At 44.5% G+C, this 14,424-nt stretch overlaps 2 protein-coding genes across 2 annotated transcripts in view; both read right to left on the reverse strand.

The window, feature by feature from the left end:
- Nucleotides 1-411: 411 nt before the first annotated feature.
- alkbh5 (alkB homolog 5, RNA demethylase) lies at nucleotides 412-4,349 on the reverse strand. Its single transcript, XM_076147963.1, has 4 exons — nucleotides 2,989-4,349; nucleotides 2,090-2,170; nucleotides 1,883-2,005; nucleotides 412-1,745 (listed from the first exon to the last, which is right to left on the reverse strand). Exons 1-4 carry the CDS (start codon nucleotides 3,699-3,701, stop codon nucleotides 1,586-1,588), a joined length of 1,077 nt encoding a protein of 358 aa, XP_076004078.1. The 5' UTR covers nucleotides 3,702-4,349; the 3' UTR covers nucleotides 412-1,585.
- A 97-nt stretch (nucleotides 4,350-4,446) lies between these two features.
- Nucleotides 4,447-14,424, reverse strand: part of myo15ab (myosin XVAb) — a 35,819-nt gene continuing 25,841 nt past the window's right edge. Inside the window, exons 52-76 of the mRNA XM_076148053.1 lie at nucleotides 14,288-14,390; nucleotides 14,034-14,149; nucleotides 13,872-13,931; nucleotides 13,688-13,763; nucleotides 13,469-13,584; nucleotides 13,146-13,264; nucleotides 12,863-13,004; nucleotides 12,286-12,397; nucleotides 12,109-12,183; nucleotides 10,036-10,241; nucleotides 9,819-9,943; nucleotides 9,636-9,705; nucleotides 9,451-9,523; nucleotides 9,199-9,272; nucleotides 9,029-9,111; nucleotides 8,807-8,937; nucleotides 8,630-8,724; nucleotides 8,464-8,541; nucleotides 7,513-7,609; nucleotides 7,041-7,201; nucleotides 6,674-6,807; nucleotides 6,298-6,431; nucleotides 5,535-5,668; nucleotides 5,245-5,385; nucleotides 4,447-5,143 (exon numbers count right to left, since the gene is read on the reverse strand). Coding sequence (XP_076004168.1) covers nucleotides 5,042-5,143; nucleotides 5,245-5,385; nucleotides 5,535-5,668; nucleotides 6,298-6,431; nucleotides 6,674-6,807; nucleotides 7,041-7,201; nucleotides 7,513-7,609; nucleotides 8,464-8,541; nucleotides 8,630-8,724; nucleotides 8,807-8,937; nucleotides 9,029-9,111; nucleotides 9,199-9,272; nucleotides 9,451-9,523; nucleotides 9,636-9,705; nucleotides 9,819-9,943; nucleotides 10,036-10,241; nucleotides 12,109-12,183; nucleotides 12,286-12,397; nucleotides 12,863-13,004; nucleotides 13,146-13,264; nucleotides 13,469-13,584; nucleotides 13,688-13,763; nucleotides 13,872-13,931; nucleotides 14,034-14,149; nucleotides 14,288-14,390 — 2,757 coding nt within the window. The 3' untranslated portion in view covers nucleotides 4,447-5,041. The remainder of the gene's footprint in view (nucleotides 5,144-5,244; nucleotides 5,386-5,534; nucleotides 5,669-6,297; nucleotides 6,432-6,673; nucleotides 6,808-7,040; nucleotides 7,202-7,512; nucleotides 7,610-8,463; nucleotides 8,542-8,629; nucleotides 8,725-8,806; nucleotides 8,938-9,028; nucleotides 9,112-9,198; nucleotides 9,273-9,450; nucleotides 9,524-9,635; nucleotides 9,706-9,818; nucleotides 9,944-10,035; nucleotides 10,242-12,108; nucleotides 12,184-12,285; nucleotides 12,398-12,862; nucleotides 13,005-13,145; nucleotides 13,265-13,468; nucleotides 13,585-13,687; nucleotides 13,764-13,871; nucleotides 13,932-14,033; nucleotides 14,150-14,287; nucleotides 14,391-14,424) is intronic.

The following is a 14,424-nucleotide window of genomic DNA, read 5'->3' on the forward strand; positions in this document are numbered from 1 at the left end:
ATTGCTCCAGGTACCTATGCAGCTGTCATCTGAGGTCCCAGATGTTACAAGCACTCTTGAACACTGGGAGGAAAAGAATACAATCTTTTCTTTGAGAGGAAGTTTTTACAGTAAATTTCTTCTTTATTCATCCCAAAATAATGTATCCAAATTCTGGAAAACGGTTGTACGAGACAACCAAATATATATTAATTCTACATATCACGTAAGTAAATGACCTCAGCTCATGTCATTCTCTATTGAACTGCAAGCACTTGATGGTGATCAGAAAAAAGTATGCATATTGTTTCCATTCAGTGAACAGGGAGAAAGTATTGCTCCCAGGAAACATCCCAGAGGGAATTTAACCATTTCTGTTGCAGGCTGGAAAGGTTAAAGAATAAACCAAAATGTAATGAATGGCAGACTGACTGTGCGGGAACTGTTTGTTTTATTTCACCAGCAAACAGCTGTGATACAGAATGTGACCCAAAACCCAACACCCTGTCCACAAAGTCAGTTTCCCATGCACTGATTTCCCTTTGTAAGTCACTACATCACTCCCAGCAGACCCGTTCAAAACAGTGGGACGTCACTCTTCCCATATTTAACTTTTGTTCTCCTCTGAACTTATCATCTTAGTTTGCATTAACTCCAAACGAGCCACATGCAGGTACCTGGAGGAGAGAAACTAATTTGTGCTTACACAGCAATTTGAGGGCAAATGTATGTGCAAACTGAAATTCTTTCCCGAGAGGCAATTTAACCCGAGTTATGATCTGAACTATTGAACTGACCAAAATATCCTAAAGGAATTTAGGATCATAAGCTCCTGAACGGCTGTTATCTTTGACATACGCAAGTAAGATCAAAGAACTTTCACTGAGAGTAAAAAGAAAAGAAAAGAAGGCATGACATTTTCCATACTCAAAGCATCAATTTAGTTGTTACAACATATTGGGATTTTCACCACCGAGGCTAAACCTTAACTTAAAACACAAACTGCGGCAACGCATCTGCCGGTCATTGCAACTAAAACTGCAAGAGGGAGGAGGCTTAAGTAAACAGCAAAGATCTGGGATGGCACAATAAAGATTGGAACCAGAAATAAGAGAAAAGTGTCTTTCTACACAAAGGTCCCCCAATCAAAGTCTATACAAACTTATGGTACATTGTAACAAGTTAGATTACAGCTCATGTTCTTTTTTGTTTTGTACAAGTCCATACATACATCTTTCATTTAGCTCTTATCTGTACAGCTTGGTTACAAAAAATACATGCCATTTTGAAATATCTATAAACAGATCCAGAAGTACTTGGCTTGGGGCGCGGAACAGTTTAAAAAGGGAGCGTGACTGCAGTTTGTAACTTGTAATTCAGTAAATATAGCAGCTGTAAATATAGCACAGACTCCAGCTTTGTCTGCCTGAACACAAACGGCCCCAAATCAAAAATTCTGAAAACATACCTAGTGCTCCCACGCTCCTGGTGCCAGACCTTGCCAGCTGGACTGAGCCCATCACTGACCAAATAATGTTACAATTTCTCTCAACTGAAATCCATAAAATGACTGGTTTGATTCTACGTGTACTAGTGTGCAAAGTGTTCAATGACGTCTCATTTTGACTTTGCGCCCTGAACTTTCTCTGTGTTTGTCGTGATCGTGGCTGCGCTTCCAGTAGTTCTCGGAGCTGCCGTGGCGACGGTGCTGGGAGAGCGATGACGGATGTCTGTTCTCCTCCTTATCCATCTCTAGAACCCTCGGCCTGGTGGAGACAAGACGGATGTGGTTACGATCTGATTTGAATGATTAGCTATGGCACGTTACCTGTGCAAATGAATGCAAATGAACAGCATCGCGGTCTTAATGAGCTCCTTTGCATGAGGGTGTGCGTGTGTATACCTGTGAGCAGCATCAGGGTCTGCTCTGCGATGCGAGCGTTTGGCTTTCAGAGGAGCGGGTTTCTCTACAGGGGAGGAGCTTAGAGTGACCTCAGAATCCAGTCGAGGTGCGTCAGCTCTGGTCCTGGAAAACGGTGCAAACGCACACGGGTCAACATGTTTGTCCATACCTGATAATTCTGCATTAAATGAACATGTGTGCACTCACTTCCTGAGGATGATGACGGCACGTCGCTCCTTGATGTCTTGAGGTCGGATGCAGTGGGTAATCTCATCGGCAGCGTAGCCACTGAAAAACATTATACACAAAAACATACATTGAGTCAAACTCAGGCCTTGGTCAATTCTGCTCCTTATTGTAGTACCTCAGCTTTCCCATCTCTCTGTCCTCTACCTCCACCTGATTAGCTCAGGCCTGTAAAGCCAATCAAGATCCAGGAGGAGCCAAATCTTGATCAAATGCATTGCAGACCTGATTTAGCACCCCATAAGCGGCTAGAGCAGGGAGCGGTGGAAAATATGCAGTGTGGGGTACTCCAGGACATCAGGTATTTAGAATGGATTTAAACTTTAACATGTGGATTGACTGGATGACTTTTCATTTCAGTTCTGAAGATGGGCCAACAGTATTTAAGTCCACATCATTGGTTATGAGTCAGCAGGCATGTAAACAACAGGCTTGTTTACAACACAGTGGACAGTAAAATGAAATCCTTGCTTTAAAATTTGCAACAGAGGAATACATTTGACACCATGGAGCATTTCCTGCAGCAGATTTAGTTTTTAACCATTTATGAAGTAAAATGCCAAACAATTGCTGATTCTCCTGTGTAAGGGTTTGCTGCTTTTACTCTGGTAACTACAAACATCCCAGTTTTAAGTGCTGTTAAGTAAATGACTTGCAGATGAAACTATGTGTTTGTGTGTAAGAAAGAAGTACATTTATAAATAAATGTGTCTTTGCTGTCCATGTGTAATGCGTTTGCATGCATCTGCTCAAATAGAAAACAACCAGAATGACAAGAAACCGAGAAGCAGAAACACTATATGTCAAACTTTAAAGAGAAACCCAATGTGTGTAAGGCAGCAGATAGGCTCCAGTATCACCTGAGCACCGTGACACTCCCTCTCTTCACTGGCAGGGTGAACACCGGCTCCGACACTCGGATCGGTTTGAACTGGAACCGGCACCCGAAGCAGAGCGCGCTGTCGCTGAAGAAGGAGACGGAGACGATGGGCCGGGCGAAGATGTGCAGCGGGTCCACGTGGGACACGATGCAGCCGCCCGGTTGATAGTCGTTGATCACCGCGCTGTTGACGAACCCTTCCGGAATCACTCCGCCGGACACCAGCCGCTTGATCACCAGCTCATGCACCCAGCCCGGGATGTCATCCACCTCACCCTTGCGGTACAGCCGCTCCTGACCCGGGCCGCGTTTCTCCAGCTGGGCTCCGTACGTGTATCCCTCCCCGAAGAAGTACTTGTTCCGGAGGGGTGCCCTGTCTACGGTGTGTTCGCGGTAAAGTCCGGCCTCTCCTTTGGCGACCACCTCATCGATCTTCTCCTCGATGTGGGCGCAGTCCTCGGGTGAGAATACGCTCTTCTGCGTGATGCTGCTCTCCACCCGGTGGGCCTCCTGCTCCCGGAGGTCCGCGCTATCATCGCTGTGCTCCAATTCGTCGTCATCAGATTCCCGGTACTCGCGCTTTCGTCCCTTTCCGTTACTTGTCCGGTCCACGTACTTGTTCTTCGGCTCGTCTCTGTGTGGAGTCATGGATTTCAGCTTCTCTCTCAGGTCAGCGTATCCACTGGCTGCCATGTCATTCAAAACAATGTGACTCTTATGTGAAGTGCGACTTAAGCTGCTAGCTACCAGCGTGCATTAGCGTTGCATGTCGGCCCCGCGGTTAAACGCAGCCCGGTTGCTACGGACGGAGCAGAAGTCCCAACGCTCTGTGTCGGGGCGTCGATGTCGCCCTCACTCGCAGCAGCGTCCAGAGCACTTAAGTAGCTAACGTTAGCCAACTCGCTCCCCCGTCCTGTCAGTGCATTCAGTTGCACTGTGGTGTAAAAACGCTCCAAGCTACAGCTGACACCGCCAGGCGCGCGGGCACATTGACAAACTAGCCGCTAGTAGCTAATAATAATGACACCCACTGGGTGACACAAACGTGCTGCGAGAGGAGGGCTTCAAACACTACGAGTGCTAGCCGAGCCGCTTTGGCTACCAGCTAGTTAGCTATGCTAGCCTGGCTTGGTCTGTCCACCACCGCCTGGAAATACCGACAAACCACGCAGCAGCATTTCACGTGTCACCGTCAAATTCCAAACTTCAGCGCTCCGGAGACGTTTCCACGCAGCAGGTCTCAACTCCAGGAGCCGAGGGAAGTCATGATTCGACCCACGACACGAGAACGACCCACGATAGGCACTTTACTCTATGTTAACCCGTCTGTCGCCAAGAAGGGGGCTGAAAATAAACTCGTGTAGCCTCACTGCGCGTGCGCACTGCCACCTTACCATCCTGGGAGGTACTATCACGTTTCCTGAGGCGTTCAATGAACACAAACCCACTTGCGGCCCACTAACCACTTATTTGCATGCGTAAACACAGCGCAGTTCAACTCTCAAATCACGTGATTTAAAATTAATTTCCCTGTTTAACAACACAGACAGGTCCACATTTTTCCTCTTTAAAAGTACTTATTTATTGTGATAAAAATCTTTACAAAATAAGCAAATGGGATGAAAACAACCCTTGTTTACAATGATACGTCAAGTCAACAAGATCGATAAAAAATTAAAAATACTTTTCACACATCAGGTATAAAACATAGAAGTTCATTAATAGGACATATAAAGGGACGACCTCGAATGTGTAATCAATTAACAGTAATGAGTGCAATTTTTAAGGCGTCAACCTGAAAAAAGGGAAATCAAGTTTTCACCAGGATCCACTTTTTTCAGTTATTACAATGCATGATTGCACAAAATGTAGTCAGAGTATGCAGACCCATGGGTTTACTTATGCATTCATATATCATATCAACAAACAATCTGAAGGCAAGAAGAGGTAGGCTATTTTTCAAGGTATTGTTAATGTGATGGATGCGCTTGTTTCTGCATTAGTTCTTCAATATAAAGGTGAGTAGAAACGTGTTACAACATGGTGATCTCACTGGGTGGCAGAGTCAGTCTCTTCTCCCGCACTGACATCATGTTTTCCACCTGCATGGCGATGACTCGACACAACTCCAGGCCCTGTGGACGAACGACGTGACCGTGAGAATGCAACACAGCAACTACTGAAATAAATTACAAGTAGCATCTGAAATGTGCCCTTGTCTGGGTTTCCTTGATACCTGCTCCAGTTGTAGCTGAATGACCCGCTGTGTGTTCATGTCCCCAAGGGTGAGATCTACATACGGGTAACTTGCTCCAGCAGTGGGCCTCTGGGTGCGGCTGGACTGCACCTCTGCCAGGGGGACCACTGTAAGCAGTTCCTGCAGCACAGAGAACAGACATTGAAACACGTCAACCCAAGATGAAACTACTGTACATGACTCTAGTTCTGGACTCGATTTCAGTCACGATGAGATGAGTCATCTGCGTGCCTGTGAAATGTGACTGTGTGAGGGTGACGGCTCCTTACATGTGTGTTTTTGTGCAGGAAGTGAAAACCATGTTGATTGACAGCAACAATACAGGGGGCGTAGAATGTGGTGGAGCTGCTGCTGTGGATGTAGAAGAACGAGGAGCCAAACATGGGGAATGCACTCACCAGTCCTATGAAACAAAGAACAGTGTACACACAGTGCTAAAATAGCCCAAAATAATTGTCTTGGCCTAAAAAGCTAGTCATGAATTTGGTTTTCATGAGATTCCAGAGATGCAGATGGACAGACATCAACAGGTTGAAAATGCTGGAAGCAGAAGTAGGAAAGTATCCAGTCAAATTAAATATAATTTGACTGTTTTGGTCTAATAAGTCGAAAAAGTAAGCTTTCGAATTTTGAAAAAGGATTTGGCTGCAAAGTTGCTAAATAAATCCCTGTTATGTGTTTGTGTTCTATTAAATGTAGTTTTGCAGCTGTCATAAAGATAAGAAAATGTTATAATGTGTTCAAACTGAAACTTGACCATTCAATCATTCATTCGATTGATTACCTGCAGGATTGTGGCCAGTGGTCAAAGCATGTGAGGCCAGACAGGCATATAGAGCCCACACAGACACAAACTGATTCACACTCACAGGTAATTTGTCATTTCACCTTGCATGCACGTTTTAGGATGTGGAGGTAAACCTGGAGGAAATACACACAGACGTGGGGAGAGGAGAAGCCCCAGCTGGCAGATTGAAATACTAGGCCTCCTTGTTGCGAGATGACCCATTATTTTCTCCGCAGGGATCTTACCCAGAAATTGAGATCGGGCCTGATGCGGGCTCAGCGACTGTACTTGCTGCATGTGCTGTGTCACCGTGGTAACCCACTCCTGGGGTGGCTGCTTTTTGAACAGGGGTGGGGCAATATACTCAGATAGTTCATGTCTGGAGGAGAGATACACAGAAACAAAGTCTGTAGGTTAAACCCAAACCTGCTTTGGTCTGTGTTCTCCTACATGTCTCAGATCATCTGGAACTGATAATGGTTACAGTTAGAGCAACACAAGTAATAGTTCAAAATATGAGTGAAAGCACAAGAAATTGTTAAGTGTAATTCTGCTTACTCAAACATTCCTTCCTTAGGGCAGATAAAAGAAAACAATTATTTGTTGTTGTTGTTTTCTTACATGCTGGGGATGAAGATGATGTCTATAGCTCTGTGCTGCAAAGCTGCCAGTTTGGAGAGCTGGTGGAACTGTTGATCACTCACTTTTCCATGTGGAAGCACATTTAGTAAACCTTTACGGTAGTCTGGTAGGATCTACAGTCAACCCACACACAAACACATTGTCAGTGACTTTTAACCACAACATGCATTTTAGGTTTGGCACTGTTTGGAAGCTCCAGAAACACATCTCTGAGCTCACAGCACGCCGTGGCACAGCCTTAGATACACATGTGGATCAAAACAGAAAGACACAGAGCAAACATCCGGAATTCAAAAGGCCTTATACAGGACGTTCTGAAAACAGTATGTGTGTGTGTTCTGCTCACCTGGTTATAGTGCATCGATACACAAAGTTCATTGTCAAACTTGAGTGGTTGTGTCCAGACGACCCGTCTGAACCAGAAGCTGTAGCTGGCGTCCACCAACTCCGCCTCTGTTGCGATGTCCAGGATGTACTCATGCTTGTTCAGAGGACGCACATTCTGACCTGGAGCAAATTCAGACACACACACAAACACACATGTTAGGAAATTCATGACACAGTGACAAGAATATCTACATAAAAACTGATTCTGGATTTGTTATTAGCTCATGACTGTTTCAGTTCTCCTTATGGACAGCAACTTTCTCCCACAGGTAGAAACCAGAGAGCACTCTGATATGTGATCTGTGAGTGGATCTGCTTCACTGACAATGAGTATTAGGTCGCCTTTGTGCACGAATACAATGTTTGATGTGTGCGTCTGTGAGACAGAGAGGGAGAGAGAGTGTGAGAAGTGTGTATATCCATGACTGCACCTCTGTTGGTGACCAAAAAAATGGCGTATTCATCCATAGCCTCCAGCTTGTGTAAGCCCATTTCATAACACAGCTCTTCAATTACCTCCAGGGCAACCTGAAAAACAAATCATCTCAGGTCAAAATTGAACTTTCCACCAGACCACAGGTTTAGATTCAAGATGTTTCTCTCCTCCGAAGAGAATTCATCAGTTCTGCTGTCAGGTGGGAGTTTACGCCAGCTTGTTTTGTTCACATCATGTTAGACCACATACGACTGTTTCCAAACTCTACTTCGCGAAGTCCATTAATGTGTTGCCGTTTTTTTTGCTGTGGTCTGAATCCCAAGTGAGACTTATTATACCTTGACTCAGATTACCCAACAGTGAAATGTAAAGAGTAGCGATGTTCATGAATCAAGCTTTAACTATCAAGATGTAAGGATAACTTCTTCGCCAGAGGAATGATCAAAGTGTCTAAAACGGTTTTTGGATTTGCCAAATGATACCTAATATTCTCCACGAGGCCACACAACAAGCATAAAGGACTCAGAGATCAGGGTGACACTGTAATGTGTGACAGCCTGCAGGGACGCTCACATGCAGGAAGAACCTCAGCTTTGGTGTGACAGAGCTGATTCTTAGGCTTAGCTATTCCCAGGGCCATCCTGGCATAGTTCACAGGTGGATTCACAGCCTTTCACACCATGTCAGACGCTCACATTACGTCGTGTGACTTAATGACGCAATGATTCTTGTGTTAGATAACAGTGTGAAAGACTCACTGGCAGAGAAAATGTCCTGGTGTTGCTTCAATGAACTCAGTTTGTGTAAAGAGCATAAAAAGAGAGCTGGCAGGTCATTGACAGACTCAAGAATTCAAATTGTGGTTTGCACTAAATGGTGTTGATAAAGAAATGAAGAATAAGATAAAGAAACACCTCCTGCATGCTGGTAGAGCATCAACACTTACAGAGCATGTTTTGATTTTCACGTGACGTTCAATCCCTCCAGGGAAGAGAAACAACTGCCGCTTAGAGCTGCGTCCCGCCTTGGAAGTAAACACACACACACACCCCTCACTCAATAACAGTACATTAAGATTGACAAAGAAAGTTTGCAGTGAGTGAGGCACTGACCATCATAGCCTTCAGCTCCATGCTGTTGGGTGGGACAACACGACCTCCATATTGGAAAGTCTTCTTCAGGTTCTGCTCACATGCTTTAGCTATGCCTGAAACATTTAAACAAGACATTACATGCTTTTGCATGCTGGGAATGTGTAGAGCACGTGTGTGTGTTGTATATCACTTTACCCTGATACTGTGCTCCAGCACTGCGACAGGCCTGGAGAAGGTTCTTCAGCACGAAGGGCTTGAGGACTTCAGAGCATCGGTGGAATGCTGTCAGGATGTACATCAGCCTCCAGCCTCGTTGGCAGCTGTCCCTGCAGAGTAAGAGCCTGCACGGTCACACAGGGGAAGGCAGGTGTGTGTGTAGGGTGTCAGCGTGTGAGTATGTGCAGTGAGTGAACTCACGGCTTGGAGCTTGTGTTTGCTGTAAGCTGTTTGAGGACTTGACAGTAAGCCTCGTCCCTCATCAGGCTGAAGTCACCTATGAGCTGCAGTGACACACACACACACACACAAACACATTAGTAAAGTGTCAAACAGTGATAGGTAGCCCTTAATAGTGAATAATTGTTTACCTTGAGGAAGGTGCTGACTACATCCTGTTCTGATGAGCCTCTTGAGGGATGGTCCCCCATAAAGCGCATCACAGCTGCACAATCCAGGACACACACACACACACGCACACACACACACGCACGCACGCACACATACAATGAAAATGTGTTTGACTTTTATTAAGAAAAAATTAAGGTTAGAAAATACATTGAATTGCATTTATTGCAACAATCTGTCAGCCAGATGAATTCAAAGCAGAAAGGTGAACTTACATAGAAAGAGATCTGCTGCTACTCTGTTCATGGCTGAGTCAGTGAACTCTATCAGAGACTCTGACAGGGGGGTCTGCAAATGAACAACACACACACAAATAAGACATGAACAACTGGACAGGCCCCAAAAATGAACTGCTTTGGTGACATTAGCAGCTTAAGTCCTATGTGGTTTATAAAGGCACCTTGGAGAACTTGATCATGTCCATGGGTTCCCTGGAGTCTCTGTTCTTGCTCCTGCTCTTCATTGTGTCTCTGTGGGTAAAAGTGTGTTGCATTTAATTTAATTCAAGCGTGTGTGTGTGTGTGTGTGTGTGTGTGTGTGTGTGCGTGTGTGTGTTTGTGCCTGCCAGTTCTTTGTCTCTCACCCGTTCCCGTCTCTCTGTCGGAAGTACTTCTTGGCAAACTCCAGCATGTCATATTTGCTGTCCAGCAGAAGCCTCTCATCCACATCTCCATCGCCACGGCCATCGAAGCCATCCAGTGAAACCTTCTGAAACACAGAGGAAAAGAATATTATAGTTTAGTTTACTGGATAGAAAGCATCTACTGTATGCATATGTGTGTGTACGAGTGCCTGTGTACCTCCAGAGTCTGATCTATCTCATGCGCTGCCATGGTGGACGCCACGGCGACAGCGACAGCTGATGACACGGCAACCTGACCTGCTCCCCCTCGAGGCTCAGATTTACGATCCAGCGGCAGGGAGAGGAAGTCAGGAGCAGCAACCGGACACACACACTCTGCTGGGAACGCGCCGGAACGACCAAACACGGCCCCAAACTTCCAGCCTGATGCAAGCACACACATTAACATGCACCCACACAGTGTCAGTGGTGTTAGGTAATTTCCTTCACACATTTTGAGTATTTCACTACATACTTCATCTTACAGCTGTAGTTACAAGTTACTCACTGGATTATAATTTAATATTTGATAAGAGGAAACATGGCACACTGCTTTAGATTAAACTACTCAAATGTGATGTAAGACTTTAGCACCACAGGGATCAGCTTTGAAATACTGCTTGCATGTAGCACATCATCATTCCTAATGTGTACTCTTTCTCGAATATTAATACGTTGCAAAAGATTTACTTCAGTGAAGGGTTTGATTTCCATACTTCACTGCAACGAAATAACACAGAAAAACACATCATTGCACAACATCATGAGTGCTTCGTGTCCCCTTTAACCCCGTGTGTCCTGACCAGCACATGACTTCCAACAAAAGGGTCAGAAATCCACTTTCAACAGAGAAACAATAATGGACTTTGGATTTAAACAGTCTAATCTTTATCTGCATTCATTTTTTCTGTTGTTTACGTGGCCTTGGCAGTTACAAAGATAACCTGCAGAGTGTGTAACCTCTGGACAATTATAAATACAACAGACACACACACACGCACACACGCACACACACACACACCAGATTTGATTTGACTCACAGTACGCATGGCACGTTTTTTCATAGAAATGTTCTATGGATAGTGAAGGCACAGATATACATTGAAGCACTGTATGTTACAATAATAATGCGATACATAACGTGGCACTTGACGGGATAATAAATTATAAATACAGTGAGAGATGTGAGCGTAGAGTGAGAATATTATCTTATACCTCATAATTATGTAAATACTGGCTGTTATACCGCAAGGTCTGTTCCTGCAATAATTCTCTTCATGCAGTGTAAAATAACCTGACAGGGGTTCTTACATTCAGGACTAAATTAAACTCAATTAAACAGAACTAAATTGTAGGATGGATTAAAATTTAAATTTGCAGAAAATAGCAGGGGGTGAGAGAGGGTGTGGCCTACATGACTGGATGAGGATACACCAAAGTAATCCAGATGATTTCCAGTTCAAAAGTTACAGGCCAACATGTAGAAGTGCTAATTTCAGCGCCATCGTCAAGTCCAACCTGCCCACCAAGCTGCATTGAAATCTGTCAATACGTTTAGAAGACATCCTGCAAACAGGCCAACACGACTGCAAACATAAATAATGTCCTTGGCAGAGGTAGTAAATAAATAAACACATAGCATCGAATGCATATAATACAAAAATGTGGCGCTGACCTTTACAGGAAAGCCGCATTTCATCAAATTTCACCAGAAACAAACAAACAGATTATTTGAATTCACATCACTATCCGGCTTTGGAAAAAAATCTGATAGAATACTGTAATGAGTACTGGGGAAACTGTCACAGTCTGCACCTATTTCTGCTTGGCACACCTTCAATGCATAATACATATGCCTTCAGGGTACACAGATGCTGCCCAGCTTCTTAAATTTCTCAAACATGTCATTTTGAATGGTCACCTCCCCTGCTTTTTTGCCTGAAGCATCTCACTCCTTAAAATACATGCCCAGTGGAGCGCAGGTCCACCATGACATCATGGACCATGGAAACAGATGTCTGTACAGGCTAACAGATCAGCACTGATAGAATAGAACATTTCAGATCCCAAACATCTGCCTCTTTTGTGTTTATGTTTGATTGTTGAGTATGTTGCATTCAATGAGGTTGATTTAATTTGGATAAACAAATCACGTTGTGTAATTTCCTTGTGTATTCTGTTTGAAAAGATTGCAGTGATCATCGTGTTAGCCATCTAATCTCCAAAAAAGATTATCTTAAAAGGGACGCACCAAAGTCTTGAGTGTCTCTCCTCATCTCCTCCAGGAAGACCACTTTCTTCCTCACCACACAGCCGTAGTTATAACCTAGAGTACACACACACACACACACACACACACACACACAGATTAGTATAGACCATGAATTCAGCCAAATATTGATAAGATCTGACTACAGCAGTGTCTCACCCTTCTCCAGCCCGTCCATAACTTGCAGCCTGATGATGTCACCTTTGTGGAAGCTGAGCATTGACCGGTCGTCTGTGACAAAGTTACGCTCTGCGATCACGTAGTCTGAGTCCTGGGAAGGAACAAATATACACATGAATGGATTCTCACAGATACATTTCTTCAACCGATGCTGTCAGGGATTTACTGGAAATGAGAAATAGGTCCTGCACGACACTGAGGTGAAGCAGCCCGCTGGGAAATCTCCAGGTGTTCCCGCGGGCCAGTCTGCCATGATGTGAAGCTCAGATTTATCTCATCTATCTCTCTACCAGCCTCCGTAAGGTTAGATTATTTTGTTGCGTTCTGTATGTGTAGATAAGTTACCATAGCAACACCAGAGTACTACTGTCTTTTAATTGTCTCACTGATGGCCAGTTAACAGGGAAAATAAGATGCAAATGTGATAATATACTTGGCTAATAAGAAAGAAATGACTGTAATAAAGGAGCTTCTTTGCTTTATTTGTGTGAGGAAACATTTCTTTTGTTTCTTTGTTGGAATGAAGAAATGTATGTGTGTGTTTGTGCGTGTGTACCTTTTTGATCTCATTGATGAAGGTGTCTATGAGATGTTTGACCTGTGGTGCTTTGGCTGAGAATAGGATGAGTTTCTCATTGGTCAGATTGAACTCCAGCATGTTCTCCGACGGGATGGTTACAAACAGGATGTCTGCATAACTGAGAAATCACATTTGTGTTAATCACATTGTGGACCAGAAGAATTTCTCATTGTTGAAGCGTTACAGTACTCATCAATGCTGTAATCTAGCAGAATAAACGTGTCTGCAACTCCAAACAGGATAAATGAATGAAACATACGTGTACGGCCGCAGGACTCTGAAGTAGTCTGGAGCTGCAGCGCTGCTCTTCACCGTCTTCAACAGCTTAATGCCACAGTGGGATACTGACAACACCTGCACTCCTGTTCCTACACTACCCTGCACAGCCAAACACACACACACACACACACACACACACACACATACACACACACACACACGCACACACACACATACACACACACACACACACACACACACACACACACACAAACACACAGGTTTTATGAATAAAAAATAAAAACTCCAAAGTGATAAAAGGGTTGATAACCTTATCAGCAGGAGCTCAGCCAGCACCCTCACCGAGGCAGGGAAAAGACGGGAGAAATATATTTCCCAGGTCTCTCTGGCCGCTGTGACGATGAGTTTCTTCACATGTTCCTCCACAGGGTCCATATTCTGTTGAACCCCGTGTTTTGCTGTTATCCATACAAACAGACATGGGAAGCCATTAATGTCACATAGATAAATGGATGTCACGCTTGGGTTACAGGATGATCAAAACGTGTGCAGGATGAATACCAAAGAGGGCCTTCATCTTCTGCCTTTCATCGCGGGTGATGCGAACGCAGGCTTCTGACAGGGTATCATTCACTATCTGAGAGAGGAGAGGAGAGGAGGAGAGGAGAGGAGACAAGTACAGGTGTAAATGAATGACTGAATGACTGAATGACTGAATGAATGAATGAACGAGTGAATAACAGACCTGCTTGAAAATGAGGTCTAGCACCAGAGGATTGTTGAAGCTGTCTTTGGGATAGAAAACCTGCAAAAGAAAAATATACAGCTTATGAGTGGGCCTTTCTCTCTCTCTCTCTCTCTCTCTCTCTCTCTCTCTCTCTCTCTCTGTGCATGTGCATGTTTTCACCTCCTTCCTGAGGTAAAGCTTCCAGGGAACGTTGGTGTAGGTGTAATGTTCTTCGTTGGTGCGCTGGTGCAGCTGTGTCTGGATGCTCTCCGTCTCCACGGGGAGCTCGCGAGACACTGAAGCAGAAACACACCAACAAATGATTGATGACTAATCAATCGATTAACTAATCATTTTGCCATTTTCAAGACTGGTGTGTATATTGTTATTTTGCTTGCCTTTACAGGAATGTGCAGATCGGTGTGTGTGAGTACCTGGAGGAGGGAGGGGAACAGGGCGATCTGGGGCATTTTTCTTTGTGCTCTTGGTGGGTTTCATCACAGACGCAGAGGGTGGGGGGCCAGCAGGACGTTTGGGCTGGACGGACACACAAACACATCCTTATATGGTA

This window comes from Genypterus blacodes, unplaced genomic scaffold (genome assembly GCF_046128005.1).
Source record: "Genypterus blacodes isolate CSIRO-AG114 ecotype Tasmania unplaced genomic scaffold, CSIRO-AGI_Gbla_v1 ptg000039l_1, whole genome shotgun sequence".
NCBI lineage: Eukaryota > Metazoa > Chordata > Actinopteri > Ophidiiformes > Ophidiidae > Genypterus > Genypterus blacodes.